At 42.0% G+C, this 13,451-nt stretch overlaps 3 protein-coding genes across 3 annotated transcripts; 2 read left to right on the top strand and 1 right to left on the bottom strand.

The window, feature by feature from the left end:
- The first annotated feature begins 745 nt into the window (after positions 1-745).
- LOC145698664 (uncharacterized) lies at positions 746-2,032 on the top strand. The gene is made up of 2 exons (XM_081775880.1): positions 746-1,411; positions 1,476-2,032. The coding sequence occupies exons 1-2, from the start codon at positions 1,242-1,244 to the stop codon at positions 1,963-1,965; spliced, it is 660 nt and encodes a 219-aa protein (XP_081632006.1). The 5' UTR covers positions 746-1,241; the 3' UTR covers positions 1,966-2,032.
- Positions 2,033-2,100: 68 nt separating this feature from the next.
- Positions 2,101-3,300, bottom strand: LOC145698094 (phosphate carrier protein, mitochondrial-like). Its single transcript, XM_081775298.1, has 4 exons — positions 2,843-3,300; positions 2,520-2,687; positions 2,340-2,480; positions 2,101-2,110 (listed from the first exon to the last, which is right to left on the bottom strand). The coding sequence occupies exons 1-4, from the start codon at positions 3,298-3,300 to the stop codon at positions 2,101-2,103; spliced, it is 777 nt and encodes a 258-aa protein (XP_081631424.1).
- Positions 3,301-5,053: 1,753 nt separating this feature from the next.
- On the top strand, positions 5,054-13,445 carry LOC145698092 (fibronectin-like). Its single transcript, XM_081775297.1, has 15 exons — positions 5,054-5,161; positions 5,387-5,633; positions 5,672-5,956; positions 6,002-6,240; positions 6,307-9,254; positions 9,296-9,448; positions 9,521-10,775; positions 10,818-11,121; positions 11,165-11,474; positions 11,524-11,856; positions 11,900-12,289; positions 12,333-12,569; positions 12,616-12,702; positions 12,744-12,903; positions 12,950-13,445. Exons 1-15 carry the CDS (start codon positions 5,054-5,056, stop codon positions 13,295-13,297), a joined length of 7,404 nt encoding a protein of 2,467 aa, XP_081631423.1. The 3' UTR covers positions 13,298-13,445.
- Positions 13,446-13,451: the final 6 nt, after the last annotated feature.

The following is a 13,451-nucleotide window of genomic DNA, read 5'->3' as shown; positions in this document are numbered from 1 at the left end:
GTCACTACTGTCGGTGTAATTGAACTTCGGTAAATCAATATTTTTTCCGAAAGTATTTGCTGCTTTGTCATAATTACTTATAGTCATTCTTTCGAATGCTGAAGCCATCTTACGAAGAGGGTCATCAGAAGATGACGTTGGGCATGAGCGGGGTCTATCGAAAGGTTCACTATCCGTATCGTCGGCAGATTCACTAGAAAGCGCTGCATCAGCCAGTGGGACTTGATGAACGCAACAATGTTCAAAAGTAGCGGGCGTCTCAATTAACCCTTTAATAAGTTCCTTGACGTTCGCGTCCTTGTTTTTAATGAAAGCGCTACTTTTAAGGGTTTCAACAGAAAGTCTATTTGAATATTTAGAAAGGTATTCATCTGTTCTCCGTTTCAGATTTGTAATGAATGTTTTATAAGCCGGAATCGGTTGATTCGATTCGCTTCCGTTCATAGCGATAGGGATGACAAAAACATACAGTTGATCGTCCTTCTCATCCTCAAGGTCACAGACGAGCGCCGAAAAAGACGAGCCTTTTGTTTTCAAAAAAGTGACCATTTCTTCTTTAGTAGTAGTCGATTCATATTTAAATAAACTTCCATATTGTCTAACAAGGCGCGCGAGAATCTCGGTCCTAACCCCCGTGCCTAATCCTAGTAGGATCGATTTTGGAAAATTATCTTCCGTTATTTTCGTTTTCTTTAATATGCTTTTAGGTTTCATAATGATAAATCTGTGCCTATGATCAGTCAGAATAGGCGACAGAAATTAGTTTCTAAATGTAAATTCCCCTTTCCTGATATCTCTTTGATCTCTAGAATATTTGATGATGTATCTCTTGATTAAAAATCTCGTGTAGAGAAATGTCGAGCGGTTCGGGAGCTTGTAGGTTTCGAAGAGTTCAGTCACCAAAATATAGTGGGAACTAATTGAGGAAAGAGAACTCTCGAAAGTAGAGAAGACTGATAGTTTATTCGGACTGGAGGTCAGTTTATATAGGCTGTGAACTTGTGCAAAGGGATGAGCCGGGAGATACAGTCGGTAAGATGGTTGGTGGCACAGCGGGAGTTGGGAGAGGGAATGCGTGGATTAGATAGTTAATGATCCTCTAATTGGTATCACCACTACACTGTATGACAGCGCCCTCTATTCGAGCACAGTGGGTATATATGAAGGGAGTGAATTAAATCTACAAGTCAAATCTAAACATCAATCCATTAAGACAAAAATAGACGCAGAAAAAGAACGTCATGAGGAAAGGATCTTATATCGCCAGCGAAAATACAAAAGAACTCATGAGACAAGCATTTGAGAAGCAACCGTACCCAACAAGACAAGAAAGGGAAGAACTTGCTTCCGAACTTGATGTCCCGATCCATTATCTCAGTAAATGGTTTAACATGCGAAGATATCATTACAAGTAAGTAAAGAAATGATAATGATTGTACACAAAGATGAAGAATTTATACTAATTTGATTTTTAGGAAAGCGAAAAAAGCCTTACCAGGAGAAAAGACCGTCTCTACCCGCAAACGTGGCCAAACAAAACACAATCAAGTGAAAGAAGCAACGATTACGAAAGAACGAGCTCCCCAAACACAAGAAAGCTTCTCGGTTCCAAGTGTCGATGAAGGCTCTCGTCCGATGTTTTCCCAAAACGCAGCAGGACAAGACAAGATTGCGGAGAAGCGATCACGCTACATGCGATTACTCAAGGAGCACAATGAGGCAAGGCGCGAGCATTCGGCGGACATCATGGATCTTCAAGAAAGAATCACGGAGCTTCAACAAAAACTCGAAGAAAAGATGCGGCTCTACAAATCCGAGACCGAGATAATCGACAATATCAAGGCGAACGCAGCTGTCGAAAATATCCAACTCTCAGAAGAAGAAGAAGACGATGCATCAGATGAGGAAGACTTCGTTGTCACTTTGCTCAATCTCAAAAGCGAAGCCTTCGACGAGGAAAACTAGCTTCAAAATAACGATTCACGAAAATGCTGCTGCTGCTAAAATCTTTTCTGTGCACTTTTAATCTTTTGACGAGAAATAAAATATACAAAAACTAACTAACACTCAAAATGACGTCTTCTTATCAAAATTATAGAGTCAAACAAACCTAGAAGGAAAGTTTTATATAGAAAATTTATTAGAAAAAGACTGAACAATAGCCAGGTCATGGTCGAGGGCAGTTTTCAAAGCGTCGAAAATAATCCACGAAAGCGCAAGTTGAATTCCTATGTAGGAGCAGCGCGCGGATATTCCGTTGTAAAAGCCTTTTTGCCGACAGATTCGAAAGGAGTTCACGAAACTAAAAGCGATAAGGCAAAGAAGAAAACTCTTGGTACCTGAGAGTGGGCCTTTGGTTCATAACAAGCGCCATTGAATCGAATGGATAAGAAATCATGCAAGAAATCGTGCCGCAAAAAGTTCCAATCACCAAAAGTCTCATGAACTTATCCAGAAAACCTTCATGCTCATCTTTCGGTCTGAATATGTTTAATTAAATCTTCACTTATTTTTTCTACCTTTTCTTGTCGAGATATTCTTTTGTTTGAGCAAAAAGGACCATGTTGATCGAATCAAACATAATGTTTCTGATAAGTCTCGGTTTCAAGGCTCTCCAGAAGCCACTGTAGCCTCTCATTTCAACAATATGGCTTACTGCTTTTCCAAGTGTTATCGGTTTAGGACTTCTTTACACTAGGGTGGACAAAATTCTCAAATTAAAGAATTTGGAAGTGATGTTCTGGACGAATTAAAAACGATTTCCAAAGTTTTTAGTAAATAATAATAGAAAAAAAAACTTTCGAAAATGATCATCGATCTTCTGCTCAAAAAATTTGCCCACCCTAGCCGTTGAAGCACCACTTTTATCTGTTCCATCGGCGATGCAACAAAAATGCCCAAAATCGAAGCAGCTACAGCTGAAGCTACTTTCTGGGGTGTTTCATATTTGAATCCTCGTTCTTGTAACTCGTAAGTGATGAACGTAAACGACGTAAACCGCGTGGCGGCTGTGAGGCAAGCCTGGAGAGTGTAAGCACTGACTCCTCTGTAAATCTTCCCGTTTTTCAAAGCTTGCCGGATCGAAGTATTTTTGAACGGATTAGATTGCATTCGCACTTTTGCCAAATCCAGTGGAGTAAAAAACATGTTTGGGAGGGCGGCGAAAAGGCCGATTGAAAATGTCTCTCCATAGAATGTTCCGACAGAAATGTGTCGTCTTTCTCTTTTTGGCCCGATGAAGCCAGGTTGAAGCTCCACTTTCAGGACTGATTCCTCTTCTGAGGTAAAAAGCGTTGTCATTTTAAAAAGGATTTATATGATAAATCAAAGACTTCCGGTTGAAAAGTTTTGTTATGTAATTGGTAATAAGGTAAGTAACTTTTTTGATTTTTTTTTCTCAAATTTCAAAGAGAACATTTTGGGATATGTTTTATTTTTTAGGAAGAAAACACGATTACTCAAGAGAAGAAGATTTAATGATAGTTTTTGACTCAAAAATTTTGAGTGGGCTTTTCTTCGAGGAGTTCTTGAAGAGTCCTTGTTGTCTTCAAGTCGTAATCTTTTCACTGAATAAGCAAATTTGACTAAAATTTAAAAGAAAAATGTTGTCATTCTCCTAGAATGAATTGAAAAATATATTTGTTAGAGGACAATTTGCTTGTTGTTGTTCTTTGAAGGTGTTGCTTGTCCGGAAGTGCTGTTATTATCATTTCGAGTTTTATGGATTATTAAAGGTGCCTAATTGATCAGATTTGCGTCAATCATGGCGACCACTGGTCGGCGCCTAACCCATCCATCACATTCCTGCTCGTCTCTTTCTCGTCTGTCAAAAATACGAAGCCTTACGATTTTGACATTTCCAATCCCGGATTTCCTCGCCAAGCCAGGGTCATCATCCCACTTTATCCTTTAGACGAGAATTTGGCTTTGGCCAATTTGAATTTGTTTATTCAAATTAGGTCGAATCAGAGTGAGCGCGCGAAAAGAAAACCCTTCTACCAGAATCGGGAAAAACCAATTATCTAACTCTAGCGCCACGATAGGAGTACTTTTATGAAGCCGACCGGAGCAGAATTTTTCCAACTACTAAATCACTCAAAGAATAAAAGAGACTAACTTGAAGACAACAAAGAAAATCTCAGAGAATTTCGGAATTCTGCAGATAAAGAAGAGATCAAATGAAAACTGGACTTTATGCGCTCCTATTAGTGCAAAATGTTGAAGCCCAGCGAAAGTTAGGGTTAATCAAAATTTAACTGCATCAAAAACTAGTTCATGCTTCTTCTTATTTTTAACCCGTTGAAGGTATCCGAGTACACATTGCCACAAAACGACAGTCGCGCAAAAAGAGGCTTTTGCTTCGACACTAGAACTCAAGAATATGTCGCGCCTGGAAACACCTTTGATCGAAGATCCCCAAGTGGCCAAATCGAGATGTGCCGATGTCTAGGTCAAGGAAGAGGGAGCATACAGTGCGTTTTGCGGGACGAAACTTGCATCGAAAAAGACTCAGCTTTGGGAACGTGGCGAAAGGTCGGTGAAGAGTGGTTGCTGACCAAGCCAAACGGGCAAGAATTCGACTGTATCTGCGTCGCCAATGGTAGAAAAGTATCGACAAGCTGCAGTACCGGCGACAGATGCTTTGATAAGCAGACATCGACGAATTACCACAAAGGCGAGTCTTGGAAATCGACCAACAGTAATGGCAAATCGCAAGTTTGTCATTGCGAAGGGTTTGGTGCTATAGTTACTAGTCTCGTTAACGAGTTTCATAATCCTCATTTTTATTGGTCAATCGATTTGGTCTTCAGTAAAAGAATCATTAGTGCACCTAAATAAGGAAATGGACACTACGAATGCTCCGATGACAATTCCCCCGATGTTCCTCAGTATCGCAATCGCCAAATAGGATGCCAAGGCCAGTCTTGAGAATAATTTTTTTAAAATCGTGTCGCATCTGCGGCTGAAAACGAAAATAGCTCACACGATCTAAAAATAGCTCGAACAGATCCGATACATATCCGGAACATATTAATACGGCCAAACCGTAAAAATGATTTATGGCTTGTTTTCTCAAGCCATTTTTAAAGATTTAGACGGAGTAAAGTATTCGAATGAACAGTCCTGGTTACAGTACAATCCGGATTTCGGAGGAATGCAGGTAAATAAAGATCAATTCTTCAATTCTTTTCTTTTTCCAATAAAAATGCGGTCAACGTCGGAATGTAGCGTAAAGACGCCTAAAAGTCGACAAATTAATCTCCATCAACGAGTTTTGCCAGTCAAATAATTCAAATTGATGACTCCAGTCGCCATTTCCGAACAAAAGAAATTCCCTGATTGAAACTTTTCTCTTTCGACTGACTCAAAAATATTTCCCTTTCAGTTGTGCAAATGCAACGGAAAACAAGCGGACTGCAAGTTTCACGCACTCAACGAAGACAACGAAATCAAAGAGTGTCGCATTCCGTTCTTTTACAATGGAAAAGCTTGGTTCAATTGCGCGCCTAGAGGAGGCAAGCAGTTTTGTCAGATTGGAAGGTCTCAGAACGACTGGGGCTACTGTATTCAGACGAAGGAAGAATACACTGAGAATGACCCGGCTACGATTGTTACTGTTCATGGCAACTCAGGTAGGTCTTGAAAACAAAAGAAGCTTTCACGTTCTTAGAATCCGCTCTCTGCCACTTTCCCTTTTTCTACAATGGAAAAGTGTTCAACGAATGCACAGAAGAAGGCATAACCGAGAGCAGCCATCAAAAATGGTGCGCCACCACTTCCAATTACGATAAGGACAAATCATACGGTTTCTGCGAGCAAGTCTGCGTCCACAACAAGCACAGCTACAAAGTGGGAGAAAAATGGAAGGCGATGCAAGAATCGACAAATAAAGAAATGATTTGCACTTGCTTCCCGGATACTCAGTGGAAGTGCGTGTATCCAGACATTTGCGAATGTAAGCCTTCATTTCATAATAAATTTTTGTTCATAATGTTTTCAGACCAATTTGGCAACGAAATCAGAAAATACGAGCCTGGATCAACTTGGATCGACAACAGAGATTCTCGGCCAAAATATTGTGAATGCACCGGCGGAGGAAATGGAAAATGGCATTGCACAGACAACAATTATTGCAAGACGAATACAGGCAGCTACAAGCCTATCGGTGAAACTTGGGATGAAATTCATAACGGCCAAGTTCATTACTGTAAATGTCTCTCTTTTCATGACAGGACTTGGGCGAGCAAACTACTATTTAAATCGGGCAAGTTAACCTAAATCTCATTTTATTGCTTTCCACCCAAGAATAGAGAGCCAAATTGCGTGAATAAACGAAATATTCGCTCTTTGGATGTCCGTTCGTCGAATGTCGATACTTTAGGCGACACGATCAAGCTTCACTGCGATTACGACAGGACCGTCTCTTCGCGAGGGGATCCATTGATAACCTGGTTCATCAAAAACAAAAACCAAAGAAGAAAGCTCTACGAAGCGACGAGTCAATACTCATACGCCTTCGACAACGACTTCGAAAAATACTCCCCAAAATGGAACAAGAACAAGCAATATCTTGAACTCACGAGACCAGACAAAGACTTAGAAGGCGAATACATCTGTTCTGTTGAAATTTGGGGAGCAAATCGACTTGACGCTGGCGAAGTCGTGAGCCGAGTTAACATTCCGAATCCTTTGATGTTCACTTCACGAAGTAAAAGCCCGGCAAACAGTCAATACAATTTGACTTGGAAGTTCAAGGAAAATTTTCAATCCGATCAAAATGTCGCTTATCGTCTTCGATGGCGCGAAGTTGGCCGCTCTTGGCCAGATTGGGTAACGCGAAACACTCAGTTTTACGCGATTCGTGCCAATGAACTCAATCCAGGTCATGATTATGAAGCTCAGGTGATGGTCCTCGGCAGCGCAGAAGAACCAGCTTCTTTCCGATTCAGCATTCAAAATGAAAACTCAGTCGTTCCTGTTTCTACCGCTTCGACAAAAATCGACCCTCCCCCACGAGTTGGAAATATTCGAGCTTCAAAGATTTACGCCATGGCAGCTGAGATCTCCTGGGAGCCAGTAAAAAACGCTGAGGGCTACATTCTTCAAAAGAAGCCATACAGAACATCTGAGGAAATCCCACTTTATCCGAGTTCAACTAGTTTTCAGTGGAAAGATCTTTCTCCATCTACGCAATATACACTGAGAATTTTTGTCGAAAAAAATGGAATGCGCTCTGCCCCAAGAGAACTCACTTTCCACACCAAGCCCTTGTCAATCGCAGATGTGAACTACCGGGTCTTTGCCGATAAAAACGACGACCCAATGGTTCAAGTAAGCTGGACCGGGTCGACAAGTGATTATGTAGTTGAATACAACGAAAGATCGCACAATATTCGAAGCAAAACGTTCACAATGCCTGTCCGAAAATCAGGACCGAATGTAATCTCCGTTTTCGCCAAGGATCAAAATGGCTCAAAATCAAACCAACCGAGTGAACCAATCAATCTCGAAAAGGCAATGAAAATCTTCGAAACCCTGAAAAGGCGCCTCTCAACAAACCGGGAAGAAAATAAATTGATTGTGAATTGGTTACGAATGCCCTCCATTGAAAAATGGGTCGCCAAGTTGAGTTGGAACAATAATGAGCCGCTAGAAGAAACTGCTCCCAAATTTGCAACTCAAGTGGTTTTTAGCGGCGTGAATTCTTACTCTGAGTCCATATTGACTCTTACTGGATTGATTGGAGAAAATGGGGAAGTTTCGATTGAGAAGACAATTCCGCCCATTCTCCGAGTTGATGGATTCGAAGAAGTTGTCGAAAAAAGGTCCACAGACACGATTGTTGTGACTTGGCTGCCACCTCTGGCAGGGAATGTGATTGTTTACCTCGAAACTGACAGAGGAACCGAGCTTCCTACAAATCATTGGATGCAGGGAAGAAATTCTTATGTTCAATTCACGAGCCTCACTCCTGGTAAACGCTACCGCATTCGCGCAGATTACACCCTCAACGGTCGAACCAACCAGCAACCAATTTTCGCGTACACAAAACCCGAAGCACCGCAAGTTCTTTCCGTCGAAAGCGATTTCCCGAGAGCAACAATCAAATGGAGAACCTCGCTCAACAACGCCCAAAACGTCCAAGTGAAGATTTCACTCAACAATGTCGATGTTTTCAAGAATCAAAATCTACAACCTGGTGTTGAACAAACTCTGACGATTCCCAACATTCCATCGGGCGTCTCAAAACTGACAGCAGTAGCGATAGTTCGATTCGGCGACGAGCAGATAGAATCTGACGTATTTGTCCGTGAAATCGAAATGCAACCTGCAAATGTGGCTGGAGCAACTGGCCTGGAAGTTCTAGAGGTAACCTCCACCACAGCAACCATTAGATGGTCACCGAGAGATGGCTTTCCTCAGAAATGGAGGGTCTCGGATCAAGACGGCAACTCACAAGAAATTCCAGGGGGAGATACTTATAGAAAACTAACGAATCTTCGACCCTTCAAAAATTATGTGATCGACGTTGTGGCAATCGTAAATAGTGGGGAGTCACCGAAAGAGTCTGTTGCTTTCAAAACGCTAGAAATCGCGCCACAAAATTTCAAACATTCTCGAGTTATCACATCAACGTCAGCGGAATTTATTTGGGATAAATTTGAGAGAAGCGATGTAAATGAGTTTCGAATGTTCGTCGGTAGTTCGGAGCCTTCTCACTTCATTCCAGAGTTTGTTGTGAATCAAAGAAACGGTCTCAATCAGAAGATGATTAATGGCCAAAGAGTTTGGTCCTTTGTATTTAACAAACTGTATCCACTGGACATGTACAGTGTCAAGCTCACAGGCGTGTCTGACAAGGGCGGGATGTCTGAACAAGCCGTTTACAATTTCCAAATGCCTCCTGAAGCTATTTCTGGTCTTCAAGTGGTCGACTCGGGCTCCGACTATCTCCACATCATCTGGAAAGACAACAGTCAAACTAAAAATCCGTCGTACCGAGTCATTTACAAAAGCAAGCAGGGAGGCGCGCCGGAAGCAGAAAATACAAGCGAGAAAAATCTGGTGATAAAAGGGCTCGTAGCTGGACGAGACTATGATATTTCTGTCGCTGCTATAATTCCGCGCAACAATCAACCGCCGCTGAAATCGCTGGCGACTTCGATCACTGCGGCGACTGCGATTCCAAAACCGTCTAAAATTGACTTTGTCGAGAGAGGACAAAATGAACTTGAAGTCACGTGGCATCCAAGGCACAGTTCAAAAACAGTTTAATAGTTGAGATAAATTAAAGTTGTGTTTTGAACCGCAAAAGCGCGATTTATGTTGAAGAGTATCTCGTTGAATGTCTTGAGGTAGAGACTGGAAAAGTCATCAAGCACGAGAGGGTTGACAAGGGACGCACATCAGTTACTTTCTCTGATTTATCAGAAGCAACACTTTACAGGTAATCGACACATTAATCAAAAAGAAAAGTCAAAAGTTCTTTTTTCCAATTATGCTCATCAAACTTATTAAGAGTGAATGTGAAAGCAAAACGAAATGGAAAATACTCCGATGCCGCGTTCGGTGAGCATTTGACATCGATTCCGCCGCCTCGAGCTCTTCAACTCGTTGAGACCAATGAAGACGGCTTCGCTATTTCTTGGAAAAAACCTGTTCTCGACAAAAATGTGGAAATCAGAAAATACAAAATCGACATAAATCATGGCTTCCAAATCAACAGAATCAACCACGTTTCCAATAAAAACGAGCAAACATGGAGGACGAGCGGACTAGAGCCAGGAACTGAATATTCCGTTAATATTTCCGCGCTTGTGGAAGTTGATGACAGTTTACAAGAAGGACGTTGTGAGCAAATTTCGATCTTTACGAAACTCGATGCCCCGATGGAATTGATTTTCATCACGAGTACAAGCTCCGGAAGACTTGATTTTCAATGGCTAGAGCCAGACGGGCCAGTGACTCATTTCAAGGTGCAAACATGGAAGAATAACAAGCTCATCAACGAAGAAACGAGTAAAATCGACCGACTGCATCACGGGGCGACTCGTTATTGCCCCCACCGCCACAAGAATCCGTGTAATATTTATCAGACAAGGAGCTTGGGACTGGAAGAAAATCAAGAATACACGATCAAAGTTGCTTCAATTTTTGAAGAGCGGGGTCATCGACTTGTTTCCAACTTTGCCGAAATAAAAGGAACAGTACTTTCACGAAATCCAACTGATTTGGTCGTCAAGCTCCATGGAAACAACACTGCAAGTGTGACCTGGAATCCACCATCTGTTGCAGTCATCCGATACCTAGTTAATGTTTCTGACTTGACTGATGATCACGTGAGAGAGTCCCAAACGTACCCAATTCCAACAGGTCAAGATTCCCGATATATCCTCATTCCGATGATTTTACCCGGCCGACAATATGAAATCCAGCTCCGAGCCTTAGTCCTAGTCGATAACAAACAAATTCCATCAGAAGCACTTTCAACAATCGTCCAAACCGCACCCGATCGTCCCAAAGCGCTGCGAGTTGAAATGAACTATCGAAAAGAAAATACAATCACGATCAAATGGGAGAATCCAGATGCGCCCGTTAGGGACTACCACATTCGAGTTATGTCTGATCCGTATGATCCTCGCTCCTCACAAGTGATTGATCACTTCGACCCGAGATATACCTTGCCGAAAGATCAGTACGGATTAGAGACACGGAAACAAGTCCAGGTCTTGGACATTGAGGGCCTTGATCCAGGACAAAAATACAACATCGAGGTCCATTAGAATCACAAAAAAAAATAATCAAACATTCTTCAGGTCTATGGGGTCATCCCTTTAGTCGATGTGAACACTGGCGAAGATATAAAAACTCCTCCTGCGATTTTCAACTTTTCAACTGAAATCGATCCAATTGTTGATCTCAGAGTGACTGAGTGCACGAGCGACGAGATAACTCTTGAATGGACTCCTCCAAAAGCAAGAATCACGCGGTACAAACTTTCATGGAGCAGCGACGTTTCACAGCCAACAAAGATTTTCGCTTATTTTGATAATAAGAACAACATCAAAAAATATACCCTTGGCAAACTCGATCCATCGACTTCTTATACCCTCTCTTTGGGTGAGTTTATTTCCACCCATCTCTGTAACTAAGCTCATTTTAGAGGCATTCCAAGGAGATTTGAGCCGACAATCGGATATTGCTAGAACTCTTGGTGTAACAAAAGTGCCCGCTGTCAACGAAGATAACATAATTCTCAGATTTCTGTCGAGCAATTTTATTGTTTTCACGTGGGAAGGCATCAAGGGAGCAAACGAGTACGAAGTCATCAAGGAGCGCGGCTCGACACGAGTTTCCACAACTATTCGACCCAAAGAAATCACGCGCACAGCGCAGGTCATGTGCTCTCAGTTCACGAAGCAGAGCAATGTCCTTTGTTACGAAGATACTGTCGATTCGGGCACCCAATACAGGTTTATTTCAAGATTGAATAGAAAATACAGGTAAATTTTTTTTCAATAGATTTCTGGTGAGCGCTGTAAAGAATGTAAATTGCACGAGTTACAACAAATTTCTCTTCGGCTCCAATCTGCCCTACTCTTCTCCTTATTCTTACAATTACGGCAACTACGGCCCATACCAAGCCTACGGCGACTATGGCTATGCTGACTACTCCGACGGAAATGAAGACCTGTGCAACTGTAACCAATGCAGCTGTTGCAACGAGAAGAGTATTGATACTTGCGAAGCTCTGCCTCATGCTTCAAAAGAAACTCTTATTGAACAGCGAATTCCGAAAATAATTCCGAAACCGACGGTTGATATTGTTGCTGATGAAGAAGCGGGAACTATAACGTAAGCAAAAGAACTCAGGAAATATCTGATTCTTTTTTTCTAGCGCTATTCTGACCTCAAGACCCTTGAAAAACCGTGCTCAGTCAATTCAGTCATTTAAAGTCTCACTTGCAACAGTCGGCGGCGGATCAGCAAAAACCAAAGTCGTCCCACTTGTCGGAATCGAAACAAAAGTTGTCTTCCAAAATATCATTCCAGGAAGAGACTACCGACTCATCGTTTTTGGACTTTCTTGTCAAGACTCGGAAAAATATCATTGTGACAGATCGCGAAGAGTTACGAAGAGATATACTGTAAGAGAAGTACAGGTCAAGAGTTTTGGCGAAGATTTCATCGAGCTTGAATTTGAAAAGGCAAACAGGCACTGCAGTGATATTAAATTAACGTACAGTACAGCTGGAGCTGTTGCTGGAACGGTCGAAAATGCAAACAGGTTCGGTCAGATCTTCTATCTTTTTCTGATCTTTCAAATTAAGTCCTTACAAACTGTTGAATCTGGAGCCATTTTCGGAGTACGAGATCGACATGCATTGCAGCTTCAAAACTGGCCCAAAACGACGAACAACCATCACTCAACGAACAAGAGCAGCTCCTGCCATTGATACAGAGTTGCGGCAAGTTTTGAGCACAGAAATTCTTTTCTTTTGGAAATGGCCCTATCCAAAAAGAGATGATATAACTGAAATTGCGTATATTTCTATAGAAGAGGAAGAGTAAGTTTGATAAAGTCTGGCATAAATGACTGTTGTTGATTTTCAGGTGCAGAGGTGAATGCAAAATGCCCCAAGTAGGCCACAAGCCGATCGAAAGAAGAAATTCGGAAATGACTCAAGCTGCCAGAATCAAGTCTGTAAATCAGTTTGAGACTTTTATTAACTCTCATTTAGCAATATTAAACCTGGAACAAAATATATGATCACCATCACTCTCGGAATAAAAGCAACTGGTCGATCGGGAAACAACCACGAGTTCGACTCTACCCCGACGACTAAAGATTTCACCACCCGCGATCAAAGCAACTTGGCATGTTACGAAGACAACACAAGCGTAAGTCGCCCTCATTTTATCCCCAACTTATCAATGAAAAACCAAGGCTATCGCGCATCCCCTTCACGAGCCTTGGACGACTGCTCAAGGAGTCAAATGCGTGTGCAAAGTGGAAGGAACCGCTCCGGAATGCCGCTCGGATGCATCTTTTAGGCCTGCTTACATGCCAGACTTGTCGAAAGATCTCTTCTGGAACTCTGAAACTGGACTGATTGACGATGGCTCGTCTTATGGCCCCCGAATTGAAGAGTTTGAGCATCCACATCGGCAAGCATACAATCCTTACTCAAGATATCGAGAGCCAACTGAAGAGCAAGAAAGCGAACTGGTGCTGAAAAGGAGGCACGCTCATCGCTCGCGTTCCCGGAGTTTAACAGAATCGCCAACACCGTAAATGCTCCTTTACAAGGTTACGAAATAACGCTGCCACTCTTTCTCGTCTTCACTCACAAGTCTCAGTCAAGTCTTAGATACCTCGTCTTCCTGCCACTCTGTTATGTACATAAGTTTTATTGATTTGAATGCTTTCATATTCATAAATAAATCAG

This window comes from Oikopleura dioica, chromosome 2, assembly GCF_907165135.1.
Source record: "Oikopleura dioica chromosome 2, OKI2018_I68_1.0, whole genome shotgun sequence".
In the NCBI taxonomy this organism is placed as follows: Eukaryota; Metazoa; Chordata; class Appendicularia; order Copelata; family Oikopleuridae; genus Oikopleura; species Oikopleura dioica.
This window is presented reverse-complemented; position numbering and strand designations above follow the sequence as displayed.